Genomic DNA, 22190 nt, shown 5'->3' with positions numbered 1-22190 from the left:
GTTTTCGACGAGAAACACGATCGTGTGTATGCTAAGAAATATATGCACATGCTCAGAATAAAGTATGAGACGGGAGCGCACCTTCGGTAAAAGTAGCGTTTGTAAAGGAGATAGCACATTTTTTCAAGCTGTAACAGTCTGAAAAGTGCAAATCGTCACTTACCAAACTTTTACTTAACACGCAGTAACATGAGATTAGCAAAAGCGGAGTGCGCATGCGCGAGCGGCGGTGATGGATGCCTGATCCGTGCGCTCCGCTCCAGGCTCAGACAGCGGCGCCCCTAGCTCGGTCCACGGCCGTCGTAGCTCGTCACGAACGGTACGAGCGGACTCCTCGGGCTAGCGGGCACATTTTGGTGCCATCGGCGGAAGAAAAGGAGGAGGATTTGGGCAGTTATGAGAGGTGAGGCGCCGTGAGGTAAATCCAAGATGGCCGCCACGCAGCAGTCTAAAGCCCTCACACACAGCCTGACTGAAAGAGGGACACACAGGCCGGTGCAGCCCTTCATCTCCCCCCAGCAGTTTTCCCCAGAGGCAGTGGGAAGTTCCCCTCAGAAGAGCTCTTTATCCCAGGAAGCCTTCAACCTGTTAAAAATGCCAGAGGGGGCTGAATCACTTCCCTTACTAATGGGGGCTAATATACTACTAACACAAAATTCCCTCAGCCATGACACGCAGCTACAGGGCTCTGCAGTATCAATGGATGACCTATTCCTCAAATTCTCTATGCTTCTGGAGAGAGGATTGTCTCAAACTGCTGCTAAAATAACAGGGGACCTAAAGGCAGACTTCCATTCCCTAGGCTCCAGAATTGAAGCTATTGAAAGCAAAATGGAGGAGACAGTGGCTGCTACTTCACAGAACTACAGCCAAATACAAACACTACAAGACCAATTGGACATTGCAATGTCTCGTATAGATGACCTCCAGAACAGATCGAGAAGATCGAATATAAGAATCCGCGGGCTCCCTGAGACCATTCTTTTTTTTTTTTTTTTTTTTTTTTTTTTTTTTGCCACTTCAGACTTCCCCACAGCGAGAGACTTGCTCATGATTTTATTCATAATTCCGTCTCTACATCAGGTTTAGCATCATTTGTGGTGCATTTCTCTTGCAATTTTTTATACTTGTTATTTATATTTTATTTATTTGTTTATTTTTATATTTTCATCTCTTTTTTTTTTTTTTTTTTTTTTTTCCCACCGTTTAGAACTCACTCTTTTATAGTAAGTACGGAACTATTTAAAAGGTTTTATCTGCGTGACAAAGAAAAGCCCAGCACCCCATCTCCCCCCTCCCCAACTAAATACCCCCTCCCCCCCCCTACCCATCCCCTCCCTTGACCATCCCACGACTCCACTGTAAGAATTCCTTCCCTTAATTGAAAAAATGCGTTCCTATTCCTCTCTCAGGTTTTCTGCGAACCTCCAGGATTTTTTAAATTCCATCCAGGGTACCCATATATCCTTTTCCCCTACTTTGTGTTTATAGCTCCCGTATTTTAATTTCTCTCTCCTATAAGTGTCCTCTACGGAGTCGATCCACTCCCACATTTGCGGACTTTTCGCGTCTCTCCATTTAAGGGGAATCAATCTTTTCGCTGCGTTCAATAAATGAGGGATCAGTGAATCCTTGTATTCCTTCTCTGGAGTCTCCCCCCCATGAAAGAGCACTACCCATGGGTTATCTTCCAATTCTTTTTTTGTTATTACCTTTATCAGGGCCAAGATTTTTTTCCAATAAGCTTTAATTTTCAGGCAGTCCCACCATAGGTGTGCCATTGTTCCCCTTGACTCACAACCTCTCCAGCATTTCTCTGACTCTCCCCCTCTGAATTTTGCCATTTTATCTGGGGTGGCGTACCACCTCGTCAAACATTTGAAGTTCATCTCGGCAGTTCTTACATCTACTGCCGAGGTGTGCGTCATTTTCAGGATTCTTCCTATGGTCGTTTTCCCCCTTGGGACCCCTAAGTCCGTTTCCCAATTTTGGATGTATTTTAGCGTGTCTGACTCTTCCATTTTCTGCAAGTAATTATAGATTTTAGATATATTTCCTTTTGAGCTTTCGGTGCTACACAATTGTTCCAATAAGGTGTAATCCTCTTGTGACCTCAAAGGGTGTGGTAGGCGCTTGACGAATGACACTAACTGCAGGTATCTCCACTCGTCGAGCGCCCTAATTCCAATCCTATGTTTAATATCGTGAAGTGTCCTAATTTTACCATCTAGTGTTATATCTTTTAACTGTGTTCTATTTGTGATCCAATTTCCCCCTACTTCTTTTGTCCCTGGAATAAAATATTCGTTTTCTTTTAAATCAATAAAGGGTGAGTTGAATTCTGTTTTTAATTGTTTGTGAAGTCTATCCCAGATCCTCCATGCATTATGAGTAATTGTGTGTGTTGAAGTGTGTAAGGATCTGTGTTGTGGTGGATTCCAAATTAATCTCCCTAACTGTGCCCTTGCTAATGTGCATTCAATATTTATCCATCTTTTGTCCTGGGATTCTTTAGCCCATTCTATAACCCGTGAGAGAACCGAAGCATTATAATACAATCTGATGTCGGGTACAGCTAAGCCTCCCTTTTTCTTGGCCCGTTTTAGAATTTGAGCAGACACCCTATGTTTTTTATTATTCCAAATATAGTTCATTATGAGGGAGTTAATTATTTTAATGAATGACGGTGGTAGGTATATTGGGACCATTTGAAACTTATATAGGATTTTTGGGATGAGAACCATTTTTACTACATTTATCCTCCCGAACCACGAAATAGGTCTATTGAATATGTTTTTAATTTCCCTTTTTATTTCGTTGAGCAGGGGGATAAAATTTATTCTATATATTTTCTTGATGGAATTTGCCAGTTTTATTCCCAAGTATTTTATTTCTTTTTGCCATTTAAAATTATATTTCTTCCGTAGATATTGTTCTTCCTCTTTAAGAATATTGATATTTAAGATCTCCGTCTTTTCTGTATTCACTTTGAAGTTTGACACCTCACCATATTGTTTTAAAGTAGTTATTAACTTCGGGAGAGTGACTCTTGGGCTACTTATATAAAATAAAATGTCGTCTGCGAAGGCGGATAATTTGTGCTCATCTTCTCCAACCTCTATTCCATATATTTCTGGATTTTGTCGGACCATTGCCAGCAGGGGTTCCAATGATAAAACAAAAAGAAGAGGGGACAGGGGACAGCCCTGCCTGGTTCCATTTCTCATCTCGAAGGGTGCGGATAAAGATCCGTTGATCTTGATCCTAGCGCAAGGGTGGAAATAGAGCGTTTTGATCCATTTAATCATCCTTGGGCCAATTCCTATACATTCGAGTGTTTGTATCAGGAACCCCCAGTCTACCCTGTCAAACGCTTTCTCAGCGTCTACTGACAGGAATAGACCGGGGGTCCCTCTTTCTTTGATCTGCTCCATAAGAAGAAGTGCCCTGACCCCATTGTCCTTTCCCTCCCTCCCAGGTATGAAACCAACCTGGTCTGGGTGGACAATGGCAGTCATCGCCCCCTTCATTCGTTCGGCCAAAATTTTTGCATACAGTTTGGTATCTGCATTCAGGAGTGAGATAGGTCGGAACCCTGAACAATTCGTATTGTCCTTTCCCTCTTTTTTAATGACAGTGATCGTAGCTGTTAATGCCTCTCTGCTCATCTCATAGTCTCGCCCCAACCCATTGAAATATTGACATAGTCTAGGGACTAAGATAGTACTAAACCTTTGTATATAGGCCGACGTGAAGCCATCTGGTCCCGGGCTTTTCCCATTGGGAGTATTTTTTAGGACCTCACTTATCTCCTGTTCAGTTATACTTTCCTCCATTCTTTCTATCTCATACTCTTCTATCTTCGGTAAATTAGTTTGCCGTAATACTTTCCTGATCTTATCCTTTTTTTCGGCAGGGTCCCTAATCTTCTGTTGGACATTGTATAGTTTTTCATAATAGCTTCTAAAAGATTCTGCTATTTTATTTGTCGCATATACTAAGTCCCCATCCCCATTCCTGATTTTTTCGATAAAATTTCTGGTTTTCTTTTTTCTTACCATTCTGGCCAAGTTTTTACTAGGTTTATTTCCCCAGACATATCTTTCACTCTCTACCCTGTTTATGAAATTCTTGGTTTCTTGCCCGGCAAGGGCTTTATATTCATCCCTTGTTAAAGTTAACTTACGGAGTGTTTCCCTCTTTTGGCCCTGTAATTTATGTTCCTGTTCCAGCCTATATATCTCCTCTTTTAGTGTTTTTAATTTACTCCTTCTCATTTTATTTTTCTTTGCCCCTTCTGCTATAAAAATCCCTCTTATATACGCTTTGTGGGCGTCCCACAGGGTTGCTCCTGTGATTCCCTCCTTGTCATTCTCCTGAAAATACCATTCCAATTCTTTCTGTACTCTCTCGACCACCGCCTCGTCCCTCAACAGGCTTTCATCCAATCTCCATTCAGGTAGAATGCATTTTTGTATGGATGTACTTATTTTCATGGTAATGGGGGCGTGGTCTGATAGCGTTATGATCTCACATCTTGCTTCAACCACCCTCTCCAAAAGTCTATGGTCTATGAGGACGTAGTCGATCCTCGAGTACGTCCCATGCACAGGGGAAAAAAACGTATAGTCTCGTGTCTTGGGGTTAAGGATTCGCCAGACATCCACCATTTGATTTTGTGTCATTTGTTTTTTCAGTAACTTAAGATGCTCTCCGTTATTCCCCTGAGCATGGGTCGTACTATCGAGGCTCGGGCACATGCAGAAGTTAAAGTCCCCCATCAACACCACATGTCCCTCTTCAAAATTTTTTAATTTTCTGAGGATTTTACTAATATATTTAGCCGAATTCACATTGGGTGCATACACATTTGCCAGAGTGTAGTCCTCCTGTCCTAGTTTTATTTTCAAGAACAAGAATCTCCCCTCCGGATCATTCAGTCTGTCTACCAATGTGTATCTAACTCCTCTTGCAAATCCTATGGCAACCCCCCGAGATCTCGATGAGACTGTATCTCCATAATACCAGACGGGATATTCAGATGAAAACAGCTTTATATTAGACTCTAGGGTAATGTGGGTCTCTTGTAGGTAGGCAATGTCTACTTTATACTGCGTAAGTTCAGCAAGAATGTTATGTCTCTTAATATGGGAGTTTAAACCTTTTACATTATATGATAGGAACTTAATATCTATCATTTATCTCTTTTTTTTTTTTTTTTCCCTTTTCCTTTTTTGAGTTTGAAAAGAATTCCTGTGGAGTCGTTCAGATGGTCCTCCTCCCATTTCCCCCCCCCTCCCTGGCCCACTACCCTCCCTCCCTCCCACTTTCCCCCCTCCCTCCCTCCCTCACCCCGGCCCACTCTTGGCCTGGGAGCCACTGGTAGAAGACTCCTCGCCTTCATCCTTGGCTCCTCTTTTGTGGTGGTGTTGAGGGCTCCCCCTTGACTCCCCCCACCTCCCCTCCCCCCCCCCCCCCCCCCCCTCCCCGTCCAGCATCTCAAAATTCCATACTAAGCATCCCCCCGCTAATCCACCCAATCAGGAAGTTCAGGGATTACTAAGTCCATTTTAGAGCAAAAATCATTCAGTTCCTCCGGGTACCTAAGTCGTGCTGTTTTACCCCCCTTTATATCCATGAGGCAAGCCGGAAATCCCCATTGGTACCTAATATTTTGAGCCCGCATGAGTTCCAAGAGGGGTTTCAAGCATCTCCTCCTAGCCAGTGTTTCTTTAGCAAGATCGGAGAATATTTGTATCTCGGTGTCTCTATATCTCAGGGGGGGTTTCCCCCTAAGCCTGCTCCATATTTCTGCTTTGTCAACATAATTCCTGAACCTTACGACCACATCTCTTGGGCCGTATCTTTCTATTTGTTGGGGATTCCCCACTCGGTGTACTCTTTCAATCTTAAGGGGCTTGGATTCTACTGATCTCTCTAGCATGGGGTTAAAAATTGTGTTCATGATGTCTTTTAGGTCTTCCTCCTTGTCTTCTAATAGCCCTCTGATTCTAAGGTTCTGTCGCCTGTTGCGATTCTCCTGGTCCTCAATCCTATATGCCACCAATCTCTGGGTTTCGGTCAGGGCCTTGACTTGCTTTTTCAAGGATTTTATTTCCTGGTCCTGCTCCTCTATTCTCTTTTCCGTCTCTACCACTCTTCCACAGAGCCCTCCTAGGTCTATTCTTATCTTGTTAATTTCTGTCCTTATGATATTTTCCATGACATTTTCCATCCTCACCAGCATTGCGTTCATCTCTGCCTTTGTAGGGGGCTGTGTATCTTGGGATAGCTCCTCTGCATTATTTTGCTCTTGCTCGCTTTCTAGTGTCGTTTCACCTCTAGAACTCTCCCCACTACTTATTCCTACTCCTTTTTTTTTATCGAACTTCTTCTTATCAGTTTTTTTTGCGAGTCCTGGACTTTTTAGACTCCCTTCCTGCGTCATATATTGTTGTATGGAGCTGTTCCCCAAGTTATTCTTAGTTGGTTTTGTAGTGCCACCCCTCGTAGACCTATTCATTTTGTTGGAGGGTCTGATTCTCTTCCCCAGTTTGGAGATGGATTTTTTTTTTTTTTTTTTTTGTTGAAAGGGAACGAGAGAAGCCCACGACTTTCCTCCTAATGTGAGCCTCTATCTTCCCCTATATACTACTCCTGTCCTGAAAAAAATATTTATTTCAATAAAGAGAGGGCCACAGGAAAGCAAGAGCCCTGCACTAAAACACGGAGGGAAGGGGCTGATCGGCAGGGGAGAGGACGATTACTGCTATTAATCAGAATCACCTGGGCTCCCGGACTCACTTCTAGAAGGAAAATACCTTCGGTGTTTTTTTTTTTTTTTTAAGAGTCGTCTCCTATGCTACATCAGTCCAGAGCGTCCTCACCGTTCCAGAGACAGGGAGAGACGCCTTAAATCCGGGGGGGGGGGGGCCTAAGTGATCTTTCCCTGTCCCCCAATCTTCACACACTGGAATTTTTACCAGCTTCTCACGGTCACGTGTGCGTTACCGGTACAGTCCAGGGAAGAGTAATGAATTTTTGGCCCTCCTTCACCGGCCTAAGTTTTCCCTCAGAACACTAATGCTTCAATGCCCAGGCCTTTCCCCTGTCCCTCAGTTTCATAAACTAAAATCTTTCCAGCTTCTCACGGTTCTCACGGTCGCGTATGCATTACCGGTACAGTCCAGAGAAAGAGTAATGTGTTTTTGGTCATCCTTCACCAATTTAAATTTCTCCTCAGAACGCTCATGCCTCAATTCCCCTGTCATCGGGGTTGTCATTGATACACCTAAACACAGGGGCAATTAGGTAGTTCATAAGAGGGGAGATCAGAATTTATATTGTCCCAGATTTCTCTCCTGTCTGACTCCACAGGCCATCCAGAACCATTCAGCAAGGGCTGGGGCCGTACACTCAAATATGCCCCACAGAGAACAGGCAATGCAAAGATCCTGCACCAGGTGGTGAGTTCAAACGAACCAGCTATCAAACTCTATCCCAGTGTAGGTTATTCATTCAATTGTATGTTCACTTATATTTCACTTTGCATTTTGTGTTCCCATCATTTACAGTTCTCGCAGGTATCTAACCCAATAGACGGTTAACATCTAATTATTTCCATTATTACACAATAAGACTCCTTATGATGTGCTGGTGTACTGGTGTATGGTAATTCCGGGGGACAATATTATAACCGACGGGAGGGGGGGTCACGGGGGGGGGGACCCGCTCGGAATCGGCTCAACTGAGCGCCTCACCAGACCCTTTACTTTTCCTCCTGCTCCACTGCCCGGCTACGTGTCTCCGATGGGTTTCTGACAGTCCCTGAAGCGCATATCCCCACACAGGCTGCTGACATCAGTGCTGAGAGCGCAGCAGCTTCAGTTTCTCCGGCGCTGCGTGTCCAGCGGGGGCTCGTTCACTGGCGGTTTCCAGGGTGGTATTCCCGGTCCCAAGCGGGGATCCGGCGGGGTTGCGGCACCCGCTTGCTTCTCACAAAACACACGCTGTGATCTGCGAGATCACGAGCGGTGCCGACGGAGTCTCAGAGCGGCGTGTGTCTCCTGCCGCCATCGAGCCGTCCTACACCTCCCACCTCACTCGCGCTACGTCACGTCCTCATCACGTCCTAGGCCAGTGGTGTGCCACTATGAATCGGTTGTAATGCCGCGTACACACGACCGTTATTCATGTCATAAAAAAACAATGTTTTTATCGACGTGATTTGCCGTGATTCCTCTCAAGCCTGCCTTGCATACACACGTTCGTAAAAAAAAAAGGCTTGCACAAAGCGCGGTGACGTACAACATGTACAGCGGCACTATAAAGGGGAAGTTCCATTCGAATGGTGCCACCCCTTGGGCTGCTTTTGCTAATTTCCCCGTCTCATAACTTTCTGAGCTTGCACGTTTTTTTCCCCCTCATTAAAGCGTACACACGACCGTTTTTCACAGCGTGAAAAAGGACGGGAAAAAATAGAGCAGGTTCTAAATTTGTAACGGCCATTTTTCACGTCTAGAAAAATGCTCTGGAGAATACACTCGGCCGTTTTTCACTACCAATCAAAAAAATAGCATTTTTCTCTTCAAGAAAAACGGTCGTGTGTACGCGGCATTAATATTTGTATCCAACGCAGACATTTATATAGTGTCAACAATTTACACAGTACAAATTGCACATTCACATCATTTGCGGCCCTCAAGGAGTTTACAATCTAAAGTCCAGGGCACGAGTCCTGCGGGAACGCGTGGGAACGACGTCCCTGCACTATTTTTACAGCAGGAACGCGCGTTCCCTTTGCAGGACTAGCCGAGCCGCCCGAGCCGATCAGAGTCCAGCCTGGCCTGCTAGCGGGGGGGGCTGGGGTTGCACCCGGGTGACACCAAGGCAGAGGGGGGGGGAGCATGAAGAGATGACAGTGCGTGCAGTGCAGGCTTAACTGTGCCCGATGGCAGATGAACATGGCATGTACATCGGTACACAGTAAGAGATAGATCACTGCCAAAGTCAGACCCTGCACAAAGCTGCAGCGAGGTGCCGAGTGCTGGAACGATCCCTGCACTCCTACACTCAGCAAAGTAGATATCCATTCCACTGCACCCGACAGATTATTTCTAGTCCCCGCCTCTGACATGATGTCATTCAGAGGCTGGACAGGAAGAGAGAGAGGCACCGCGCGGGAATGTGCATGTTGCTGGCATTAGGTAAGTAAGTAATGGCAGACAGAGGAAAATATGTTGCAGTGACTCTTTTCCAGTGCACAGGACTTGTTAATGTTTAATTCAGCACAAGGAGTTAATGAATACTGCCATTGATCTCTAATGCAGTAGTGCCCAGTAGAAGTTAATTAACCCCCTTGTGCTGTATTAGTGGTCAGTGTCAGTGTTAATGAACCCATTCAAGCTGCAATAAAAAGGGGTAACTAACACTGACCACTAATACAGCACAAGGGAGTTAATTAACACAGCCACTGGCCACTACTGCATTAGTGATCCATTGCAGTGTAAATTAACTCCTTGTGCTGCAGGGCTTTAAAAAAGCATTAATGCCACTGACCATCAATGCCAGGGCTATTATTGTAGCTACTGCACCAATGCTTTGAATCATTGTAGAAATGGACACCAATGCTGACAATTATTTTTGCAGAAACTGACACTGTACTGGCAGCTATTATTGCTGAAACGGGTACTGATCCGGATGGGGGGTTGTTATTTCCTGGGGAGTTCTATTTTTTTTCATATCATATTGTTAGTTAAATGTGCTAATTGCTTTATAGTTGTTAACGGCACTACTATTGGCATTATATGCAGTGTGATATGGGAAAAAATACAATGGGGGGGGGGGGGGGGCACCATTTCTTACCGCACCAGGTGACACCAACCCTAGTGACGCCCCACCCCTGGCTGTGTACAACCCCCTACCACCCCTGGCTGTGTCTAACCCCCCTACCACCCCTGGCTGTGTCTAACCCCCCTACCACCCCTGCCTGTGTCTAACCCCCTCCCTACCACCCCTGCCTGTGTTTAACGCCCCTCAATACCACTCCTGGCTGTGTTTAACCTACCACCCGTGGCTGTGTATAAACCCCCACCACCCCTGGCTGTGTCTGATCCCCACCATCACTGTTGCATGTAAATCTGACTTATTGATAAATTTCATTTGGGTTTTAATTGCAATGATTTAAAATAATTAATGTGGGGGCCTTTTGGTGGGCAATATTTTTTTTTTTTTTTTGGGGGGGTGGGGCAGCACTTCATTCCTGGGCCCAGGCAGCACAATGTCTTGGGCCGTTCCTGATATATATATATATGTATTTTTGAGGTGGGGAATCTTGGGTGAGTTCCCGCACTTTTTTTCCCAGGACTTGACCCCTGCTAAAGTCCCTATCTCACATTTATACAATACACATACTAAGGCCAATTTAGACAGACAATTCACCTACTAGCATGCCTTTGGAGTGTTGGGAGGAAACTATCATGGAAACCTGTGCAAGCACTGGGAGAACATACAAACTCCATGCAGATGGTATTCTAACTGGTGTCTTGTTGATCTGGTTCCCCTATTGACATGGTTCCCTCCCTGACTGCGCAGGTGCGGATGAAGCCCACGGAAAATTCCGAACCTCGGGCGGGATCCAGGCTCATTCCTTAACATCACTGTGGATTGGAGGATGTTAAAAAAAGAGCCAGGAGGCCGAGCGAGCGCAGCGAGCTGTCCGAGCGAAGCGGACGTGAGGCCGACTGGCCACTTACCTCAAATTCCACGTCGCCCTGGAGGTTCGGCGATTTCAGTCGGCAAGGATTGCGCCTGCGCAGTCAAGACAGGAACCATATCGGTAGACGGAACCATATTGTCAGATCACCGGGATACGAACTCAGTGGTGCAAGGCAGAAGTGCGAACCACCAGTAGTATGAGTGAGAAAATCTCTTCCATCTAAAACCCTGAATAAGGGAAAGAAAATATGAAATGCTTTCAAAGCCTGTGACAGTGCCAAGGAAAGAAAAATGTCATATATGTACATGCAAACACATTTTTAGATAGTTCTATAGAAAGCAGTAAATGTGGAATGCCTGCCTAAAACGCTGCCTAATTCTTCTCTGTTCTGAACACTTCCTGGTTGTCTGTTTCCTGAGGACCACAGTACTGGGAGATTCTAGTTTCATTTTCCAAACCATCACTGCTCTATGGCTCTGTCTAGCACAGAGGCAGGATAACATGCAAAAACGAAACTAGATGCAAAAACGAAACTAGAGGTACATTATATGATCGATTTTTATCTATTTTTAGTCAATTTTAAAAGGAATCAGTTAACTATTAACTGGTCTCTATGCCCTGTAAACAGTCATTTCAGCAAAACATTTTTTTCCCTTTACAACTCCTTTAACTGCTTAACGACCGCCGCATGTACATATACGTCGGCAAAATGGCACGGACAGGCAGAACGTCGCTGCCTTTCCGCGGGTCGGGGATCCGGTCGGGCCCCCCCCCCCCCCCGGTACACGGCGGTCGGTAAGGGAGACTCGATCAATGACGTCAGACCTACAGCCACACCCCCCTACAGTTGTAAACACACACTAGGTGAAGCATAACTCCTTCAGCCCCCCTGTGGTTAACTCCCAAACTGCAACTGTAATTTTCACAATAAACAATGCAATTTAAATGCATTTTTTGCTGTGAAAATGACAATGGTCCCAAAAATGTGTCAAAATTGTCCGAAGTGTCCGCCATAATGTCGCAGTCATGAAAAAAATTGCTGATCGCCGCCATTAGTAGTAAAAAAAATAAAAATGCAATAAAACTATCCCCTATTTTGTAAACGCTATAAATTTTGCGCAAACCAATCGATAAACGCTTATTGTGATTTTTTTTTTTTTTACCAAAAATAGGTAGAAGAATACGTATCAGCCTAAAATGAGGAAAAAAAAATTATATATGTTTTTGGGGGATATTTATTATAGCAAAAAGTAAAAAATATTGAATTTTTTTCAAAATTGTCGCTCTATTTATGTTTATAGTGCAAAAAATAAAAACCGCAGAGGTGATCAAATACCACTAAAAGAAATTTCTATTTGTGGGAAAAAAAGGACGTCAATTTTGTTTGGGAGCCACGTCGCACGACCGCGCAATTGTCAGTTAAAGCGACGCAGGGCCGAATCGCAAAACCTGGCCTGGGCATTTAGCTGCCTAAAGGTCCGGGGCTTAAGTGGTTAAGCTGAAGTTTAGAGAAAAATGCAGGTTAAAAATCATTACACTTATTTTCAATGCAGCTCATGCAAGTACCGTACGTCATTTAAATTATTAATTTAAATTATTAATTTAAATTAAAACGTTAGCACCATCTGCCACTGGAATCAGGACCTCCATCCCCTGATGGTGATCCATCTAGAGATAGATAAGGATCTATATAGAGAAATTAGGATCTCCTTCTTTCTGTTGGTGATACATCTTGTGCTACTAGCTGAATACGGAAGATTTTTACCTTAAAGCTGTAAATGTATTATGATAAAAAAAAACTTCAGCCTTTAGAACTACTTTAAGCCTTCCCAATTGTGAGCTTTTCTTTGATGCACCCCTGAGCCTTGTTAAACAAAATGGTTCCTTGAAAAGACAAATGAGGGCCTGAGATTACAAAAATATTTTGTTAGCAGTATTTTCTTTTTAATTTCCTGTTTTTGTTTTTATGCAACCCACTGTTTTCCAATTGAATGAAAAAGGAGAATAATAAACTAGAAGTATAAACATTCCACTATGATTAGGTATACGTGTATACAACTTTTTCTGTGGTATTGGCAGCCAATTTTCTTGCTCTGAGGCCTCGTACACACGATTGTTTTCCTCGACAGAATCCATCAAGAAACTTGGTGGCAGAGCTTTTTTGCCGAGGAAACCGGTCGTGTGTATGTTTTTCATCGAGGAAACTGTCGAGTTCTCTTTTTCTTTGACGGGAGTCTCAATTTCCTTGTCGTGTTCCTCGTCGGGCTGGTTTTCGACGAGAAACACGATCGTGTGTATGCTAAGAAATATATGCACATGCTCAGAATAAAGTATGAGACGGGAGCGCACCTTCGGTAAAAGTAGCGTTTGTAAAGGAGATAGCACATTTTTTCAAGCTGTAACAGTCTGAAAAGTGCAAATCGTCACTTACCAAACTTTTACTTAACACGCAGTAACATGAGATTAGCAAAAGCGGAGTGCGCATGCGCGAGCGGCGGTGATGGATGCCTGATCCGTGCGCTCCGCTCCAGGCTCAGACAGCGGCGCCCCTAGCTCGGTCCACGGCCGTCGTAGCTCGTCACGAACGGTACGAGCGGACTCCTCGGGCTAGCGGGCACATTTTGGTGCCATCGGCGGAAGAAAAGGAGGAGGATTTGGGCAGTTATGAGAGGTGAGGCGCCGTGAGGTAAATCCAAGATGGCCGCCACGCAGCAGTCTAAAGCCCTCACACACAGCCTGACTGAAAGAGGGACACACAGGCCGGTGCAGCCCTTCATCTCCCCCCAGCAGTTTTCCCCAGAGGCAGTGGGAAGTTCCCCTCAGAAGAGCTCTTTATCCCAGGAAGCCTTCAACCTGTTAAAAATGCCAGAGGGGGCTGAATCACTTCCCTTACTAATGGGGGCTAATATACTACTAACACAAAATTCCCTCAGCCATGACACGCAGCTACAGGGCTCTGCAGTATCAATGGATGACCTATTCCTCAAATTCTCTATGCTTCTGGAGAGAGGATTGTCTCAAACTGCTGCTAAAATAACAGGGGACCTAAAGGCAGACTTCCATTCCCTAGGCTCCAGAATTGAAGCTATTGAAAGCAAAATGGAGGAGACAGTGGCTGCTACTTCACAGAACTACAGCCAAATACAAACACTACAAGACCAATTGGACATTGCAATGTCTCGTATAGATGACCTCCAGAACAGATCGAGAAGATCGAATATAAGAATCCGCGGGCTCCCTGAGACCATTCTAAATGTGCCAGAGGCAGTGCAGGACCTTATTAAATATCTCATCCCTTCTGTTGCTCCCCATCATTTGGAGCTGGATAGAGCTCATAGAGCCCTGGGACCTCCCAGGAAAGACGGTTTCCCTAGGGATATCATTGCCAAACCCCATCATTATTTCATAAAGGAGGAGGTCATGAGGCAAGCAAGATCTAATCAGAACATAATGTGCCAGGGACATCAGGTACAACTTTTCACCGATCTTTCTCCATCCACCATCCAGAGACGTCGATCCTTGAAACCTCTACTCATAGCTCTAACCCAGAAAGTGATCAAATATAAATGGGCCTTCCCATTCGCAGTCAAGTTTGAATTTAAAGGCAAGCCCTACGCTTTTTCCAATCTGTCAGAAGGAGAGGCCTTACTCCTACGCCTGAAGATCATTGCACAAGAAGCAGATATGGACACTTCCAACACTGGACAGGGATCTAATAAACGAGCCATTCCTACTAGCCCTCCATCTCCATTATGGGTGAAGAACAAAAATAAGAAGGCTAAGGATGATGGAGCAACCTGAAGTAGTGCCTCACCTGCTTGAATAGCAGGTCTTTGTTCAACGTCAAGCTGAGCCTTGGCTGAGCTGAATATTCTGACTTGACTTATCTAACTCTATTTCCTCCATTGTGTGGTGTTTTTCTCTTCCCAATTTTTTTTTTTTTTTTTTTTTTATTATTTCTCGAAGTCTCTACTGTAATGTAGTTTCCGGATTCAAGTGTGATATATATGCTCCCAGATATGCTAGAATTGTTATCTATATCATATGTATCCCCCCTGATTACTAAGTACCGGCCTTTTAACTAAAGCTAAACCCTTTGGGTTTTAGGGAGGTTGCATATATCTTTTTTTTGTTTGTTTGTTTTTTTTTTTTTTTTTTTTGTTTACTACCGGAATATTACGGGGTTTCTTATTTTTTTCTCCCGCAGTTGGTAAGACTCTCTCGTATTGTTATGGGGGTGAAACGAAGTTTTGTTGCTGGGTTTCCCCGGTGGCCGGGTTCCCCCCGTAACCCTTTTTGGGGGGGGTCCGCAGCGGAGGTCGGGGATTTTTCGCTCTTACACCCCTGTGCAGGATTTATTGTGTGTCGTGCACCGATTCAATTAATCTTCTGTGATCATATTTTTCTCATGGGCGCCCGGTCTGGGCCTGGCTCCTATGCGCCTCCTTCCAGCCTTCGGACGCCTTATGGTCTCCGAGGGATGGACGGCTTTCCCTGGTTTAGGGAGAGCTATTTACGAATTCATTGTCATGAGTGACTGGGGCTTCTCCTCCCTAGCGCTCCTTTTCCTTACTTCAGGAGACCTTTCTGGTTCTGTTCTTTTCTGTCTACCCCACCCTCTTCCCTTGATCCCCATGTATCTTTTTGCTTGTCTAACATGTATCATGCTTTCTGGTCCCTCAGTTATCCGACTCATCTCAGGGGGTTCAGACCTCATGACGGTACCTGCGATTGGGGCCAGTACCTTCCCGGACCCGACACTGCAGCAGGTGAGTGTGGGGTGCTCGTGCTGGGGGGCCACCTCTGAACTCCATGGCTAACTCCTTAGATTCTAAGCTCCGCATCGCATCCCACAATGTCCAAGGTTTAAACTCCCCGATTAAACGAAGGAAGGTATTGGATCACTATAAAGCTCTCCATTTTGATGTCATTATGTTACAGGAGACTCACTTTCCTATCCGATACAGCCCTACTTTTCTTCATCAGCATTTTCCCCAATTTTATTTAGCCAGTGCAGAAAACAAAACAAAAGGGGTTGCTATTCTATTCTCCTAAAAATGTGCATTCGTTAAGATTTCCGACATCTCTGACCCGGATGGGAGGTTTTTATTAATAAAAGGCACAATAGGGGATCAATTCTTTTCATTTGTATCCTATTGCGCACCTAACAGGGGGCAAGCAAATTTTTTTAAAATTATGTTAGAAGCCCTATCCCCTAATTTAGAAGGCACTATTGTATTTGGCGGGGATTCCAACATGGCCTTGGACCAAGGACTGGACAAAACTAAACCTCCTGGGTCCAGACTGATACGCCCAACGAGAGAAAGTCTTAAAATAGCCAGGCTTCTGCATGGCTTTGGCCTAGCGGACGCCTGGAGAGAACTCAACCCCTCTAAGAGAGACTACACCCACTTCTCCCACCCACAACTTACCTATGCTCGCATTGACCACATTCTTACACCTTCCACCATTTTGCCGGCAGTCTTGTCGGCATCCATACGGGACTCCGCTCTATCAGACCACTCCATAGTTTTTATCTCACTTAAGCTAGGCATCAGGGAAGGATCGCGTACGTTGTGGAGATTGAATGAGTCGCTACTTTCTGAACCGGCCAGAGTCAAGGAGATAGGTGCAGCCCTATTGGATTACTTTAAGCTCAACGACACTGGGGAAGTCTCCGAAGAAACACTCTGGGCGGCCCACAAAGCCTTTATCAGGGGTAAGCTTATCCAGATCTCATCGCGTGTTAAAAAGGAAAGGTTAGCAGACATAGATAAATTAGAAAAGGAATATACTTCTCTTAAGGAACTGCATAAAAAGAATCCGACTGGGGTTCCCGACTACCCTGCTTGATAATGCCAGACTGGCGCTGAACCTAGCCCTGACGACCCGTGCAGAAAAATCACTTAGATGGGGCGCACACAAATTCTTTACCAAAGCCGATAGAATCGGCACCATGCTAGCATCTAAACTTTCCCCCAAAACCAAACTGATATCCATGCCTAAAATCAAAATAGGGGGGGATCCTCCCACGACCAATCCCTCCAAAACTCTAGAGGCTTTTCACAGCTTCTATTCAAGCCTCTATGACTCTCATACACCGCCCTCGACGGACCTACATTCACAATTTTTTGATGGTCTCCCCATCCCTTCTCTCTCGAGGGATCACAGGGTCATAATGGATTCCCCAATTACAGAAGATGAGGTAAGGGAGGTGATCAAGGGTCTCCGCAAGGGGTCAGCTCCAGGACCGGATGGTCTTTCCATTCCTTATTATAAATCCTTTGTGGATATACTCACACCGCATATGGTCAAATTCTTTAACTCCAAAACCATGGGCAACCCTTTTGATCCCCAGATTAACACGGCTTTCATCACAGTTATACCCAAACCTGACAAAAACCCAGAAGATGTCCAAAATTACCGTCCAATTTCCCTTATCAACAACGACCTTAAGGTCCTAACTAAAATACTAGCCAACAGACTGGCGGGGTTTATTGGACAATATGTACACAGGAACCAAGTGGGGTTTATACCGGGCAGACAAGGCCCAGACCAAATTAGACGTGCAATAGATTTAATATCGATCCTACAAACCAATTGGACGGGAGGGACCCCCCAGAAGGGCTTTTTATTGTCATTGGACCTCCAGAAGGCCTTTGATTCTGTCTCCTGGCCCTACATTTTCAGCGTTCTTGAACGCTGGGGATTTGGGACCGGGTTTCTGGGTATTATCAGAGCCCTGTATGCACACCCTAGGGCGCTAGTTCGGATTAATGGTCATTACTCCAAACCAATAGAAATTAAGAGAGGCACTAGACAAGGCTGTCCTCTGTCGCCTTTATTGTTTGCTATTGCAATAGAACCTCTTGCTATTGCCATACGACAGAATCCCAATATATTAGGAGTCAAATGTGGGGAACAGACCCATAAATGTGCCCTCTTTGCGGACGACATACTATTGTTCTTGACCTCTCCCATCTCCTCCCTCCCCAACCTATGTCGTACCCTGGACGACTTTTCTAAAATCTCGGGTCTCTCGGTCAACTACTCCAAATCGCAAGCACTTAATATATCCCTAAGTCCCCAAGAAGTTCAGGGCCTCCAACAGTCCTTCAAATTCACCTGGAGTGAGTCAAATATCAAATACCTTGGCGTCACCTTAGCAGCCAAGACCGAGGCTCTCTATAACCTTAATTATCCCCCCATATACAAAAAACTAGAATCTGACCTGCTTACTTGGTCTAAATTTAACCTATCCTGGATAGGTAGGATCAACTCGATCAAAATGACCCTGTTCCCTAAACTCCTATATTTCTTTCGCTCCCTCCCTATCCCAATCAGAAGGAATCACTTAAAGTCCTTTCAAAGTAAACTGCTTAAGTTCGTATGGGGCTCATCGGGGTATCGTATACCTCAGGACACACTCTTTCGACACAAACGCAAAGGAGGGTTTGGACTTCCCGATCTTCACAGTTACTACCTCTCAGCTAGATTAGCACAGCTCTCATCTATATATGACAAACACAATATACCAGATTGGGTCAGCATAGAGGAACAGGCGGTTCCCACTACACCTCTGGACTGCCTTCTTTGGATCCCTAGCAAATCTCGCCCAGCTATCTTATCCCCAGTGTTGTCCCAATCCTTTGCCCTATGGGATCGCCTTAGACAAAACACCAGCCTTACCTCCTCTATCCGTCCTTTAGCCCATATTTTTAATAACCCTGATTTCCCTCCCGGATTACGACCTGAGGAATTTAAGTGGTGGATAGATAAGGGGCTGTATCGGATAGGACAGTATTTTACCTCCAGTGGTCCTATCTCCCTATCTTTCTGTATTCACACCCTGAAACTTCCTGAATCGGAGAAAGCCCGCTTTCAGCAGATTTCACAATTCCTGCATGCCATCTGGAAATCTAAGCCTTTACCCCCTAACTTTACCTCATATGAGATCTGGTGCGGTCAAGCCATGGAGCGGAGAGGTGGTATTTCGGCAATCTATGCGACCCTCACTCACCCATCAACCAAAACATCCTATATGGAGGCTTGGGAGGCTGACTTTCAAATGAACATTAGCCAAGAATCTTGGCATAAAGCATTCTTTAGATCATTTCAAGGTATCCAGGGAACGTCCTTGATTGAGGCAAGTGTTAAAGTCATTACTAGATGGTATCTCACACCCTCCAGATTAGCGGCCATGTATCCAGGTGGAGACCCAAATTGTTTCAGGGGTTGTCAGCTGAGAGGCACTATGGCCCATATATGGTGGGAGTGTCCTAGGATCCGCTCCTTCTGGCGAATCATCTTCAACATGATTTTCAAAGTGACAGGGAGCCGGATTCCTAGGACGCCAGAAGTGGCTCTCCTGAATGCCCATATCCCTCTCCTGGCCAAACCTACTCAAAAATTACTGCACTTTATTCTGCTTGGGGCCAAAATTGCCATTGCAAAATCCTGGAAACAACCCAAGCCGTTGGTTTCGGTAGCCAAACAAAAAATTTCATGGGTCATGACCCAAGAAAAGTTATCCAGCATACTGGATGACTCTTCTGAGAGGTTTCATGAAACTTGGGGCCCTTGGGCTGACTATATTGGTGTTCCTCTGGCACCCGCTTATGTCAAAGCTTGACTGCCGTCTAGATATAGGTTAGACATCTTAGCTCCCCACCCTTCCCTGACCTCTATCCCTCTTCTCCTCTCTATTTCCTAACCTCTTTCCTTTATGTTGCTATCCCTTTGGTACAGGATCCTCTTGATTTATTACCCAAGCGATCTTTACAGGGTTACGGTCGATGGTATTGACACTTTAATATCTTGTTAGACTCATTTATTTGTGACATGTTTTGTGGGGGGAAGTACATGGTAGACCCTTCCTATCCCATTGCACTCCCCCCGCCCACATTAGTGAGAGTGTTGGGGGGGGGGGTTGGCGAGGTACGGGGTCGGGGACCCTTCCCTTAGCACAGCAGGTTCCCAAGTGGGGTGCTGAGGGTCTGGACTCCGAGTTGCCCTCGAATCCGAGCCAAAGTTTACTTGGATTGACCTTCTTAGGTCCTGAGGGTAGCAACTATTTCAACTTTATTTAGCCTACCGGGCAATCAATATTTCCTCTGTTCTTTCCCCCAGGAATTATTTTATTTTGTTGTATTTACTGTTTCAAGATTTCTTAGCAGTCTGCTATGTATTGCTCCTAGGGGCCATATCTATTTTTGAAAAGTATATATGATGACTGTAATCCTATATGAAATATTAATAAAAACTTATTGAAAGGAGATTAGCAAAAGCAGCCCCAAGGGTTGTGCCAGTGGAATTGAACTTCCCCTGCCATTGTATGTGTTGTACGTCACCGAGTTTGAGAACAACGAGATTTGGTCTTGACAGTGTGTATGCAAAGAAAGCTTGTCAAGTTTCTCCACAAGCCTGACAAGGAACTCGTCGAGGAAAACGATGTTTCATTTACGACGAGTTCCTCGGTCGTGTGTACGACCGAGGAAGACTCGTGAGACTTGAACAGCAGCTTCTTAGCTGTCGCATGCTTTGTACTTTATGCCAGCCTAACTCCTTTCCCACATACACACTCTCAACTGAGTCGCAGCATCCGAGCCTGCTGGGAATAGTAGTCCTAGCATTGGCAACAATGTCATAAACTGGAAGATACAGAGGGACGAAACATCCACCCACAATGTGACAACTTTTGAATAAAAAGGCAGAAACAAAGACCCAATGATCTCCCAGAGACAATATAAAAGATACTCAAGAATAAAACTGTAGTCTATTGCAGTTTACCAGTTCTTAGATGTGGTGGATGCATTTTCCATGACCATTCTATATTATAAGTTTTCTGTGGTAATTTTTGTAAGGTCCTAGGCTGGCTTATTAATTTATGGTGGACACCGCCTTCCCAAGTATTTTACAAGAATACCTGGAGTTATACAGACCGATTAAGGCATACTAAGCTGTTTGGTGGATGCATCTGCCAGGCCCCCTGCCTATAGTGTTTTTTTTTTCTACTCTGCACCATTGCAAACTTCTGAAGAAGTGTCCAAGGTATCACGCCTCTACCACCACCCAGCTTTTCTTCAACTACTATCACCCAAGTTTAATCTAATACATTTCTAGTATTGTGGTAATAATTGGCTATGTTATGTGGTCTGAGTCATGAGTGCTGTGTAGGTCAACAACATGTTTTGCTTTTTAACATGTTATTTCAACAATATTGTTTTTTAATCATGTTTAAATAAAATTTATTTTTTCTACATAAGAGCCGGTTCACACAGGGGCGACCTGGGATCCGACTTGAAGTTGCCCCAAGTCGTCCCAAGTCGTGTGGTTGAGAAAATCAATGGAAGTGAATGGAGCCGTCTTAATACACACTACTGAAGTTGCTCCGACTTCAGAAAAGGTTCCTGTACTACTTCAATCCGACTTCTAGGCAACTTGTAGGCAACTTGTACCCATCTTGTTGCCTCAGAAGTCTGATCACGGTCTTAAATGAAGCAACAATACAGGAAGATAACATACATTTCTCAGGCAAACCCCTCCCTCCCACAGAGCTGATTGTTGTTTGATTGGCCACTGGAAAGCCTCCTGTCCTAGAGGCGACTTGAAGTTGCCTTGTACTGTCCAGTAGGCAACTTGAAGTTGCCTTGTAAGTTGCCTGATGATTCATACTCAAGTCATGTCCAAGTTGCCTGCCAAAGTCGTGCTGGAAGTCGCGTTGCCCCTGTGTGAACCGACTCTGTTATATTTGTGCCTATAAAGTCCATGTTTTCGCTTTCTAAATAATTTTCCACTATAATGCCCAGTTCTTTGGTAAAATATAAATGTTACGCAGAGTAAATAGATACCAAACATGTCACGCATTAAAATTGCGTATCTCCATGGAACGGCGCCAAACTACAGTACCTAAAAACCTCCATAGGCAATGCTTTAAAAGCCTTTACAGGTTAAATGTTTAGAGTAAAGTCGTACACACGGCCTGTTTTATTGGCAAGAAAACTGCTGGCAGAGATTTTTGCCGAGAAAACCAGTCGTGTGTATGTTTTCTGACGGGAATCTCGACGAGAAAAATAGAGAACTTGCTCTCTATTTTCTCGTCGGGATTCTCATCAGCCTGTTTCCCGACGAGAAAACTGTGTGTGTATGCGGCTACAAGCTTACCTGTCCTCCAGTAAGCCCGCGCATTCTCGATGAGACTTCGACGCATGCGCGGTAGCTTACAAGGGTAGTGTAGGGTGAAGCAAGATGGTGGCGACCGCATCGAATGTGACGAGCGCATGCTCGTTGTGTCGATGACGTCACCGCGTTCTTGCCATTCAAAAGAACGGCGGTTCTTTTGAATGTGCCATGTGTACACTCGGCTTTGCAAGAAAAGCTTGCCAAGAATCTCGTCGGGGAAAAACAACGTTTTTTTCCCGGCAGTGTGTACGAGGCTTAATACAGGAGGTCTGGTGCTACAATTATTGCTCTT

The 22190-nt window shown here is 44.8% G+C and overlaps 1 protein-coding gene across 2 annotated transcripts in view; it reads left to right on the top strand.

Moving 5' to 3' along the window:
- Window positions 1-22190, top strand: part of SYNJ2 (synaptojanin 2) — a 206682-nt gene that overhangs the window by 37509 nt on the left and 146983 nt on the right. Inside the window, exon 1 of one of the 2 annotated variants that reach the window (XM_040350955.1) lies at window positions 15360-15486. The exons of the other annotated variant lie outside the window; for it this stretch is intronic. Within the exon in view, the coding sequence (XP_040206889.1) occupies window positions 15375-15486 (112 nt within the window). The 5' untranslated portion in view covers window positions 15360-15374. Of the gene's footprint in view, window positions 1-15359; window positions 15487-22190 lie in introns of those variants that run through there. 2 annotated transcript variants of the gene reach the window in all.

The sequence above is a fragment of the Rana temporaria genome, chromosome 4 (genome assembly GCF_905171775.1).
Source record: "Rana temporaria chromosome 4, aRanTem1.1, whole genome shotgun sequence".
In the NCBI taxonomy this organism is placed as follows: Eukaryota; Metazoa; Chordata; class Amphibia; order Anura; family Ranidae; genus Rana; species Rana temporaria.
This window is presented reverse-complemented; position numbering and strand designations above follow the sequence as displayed.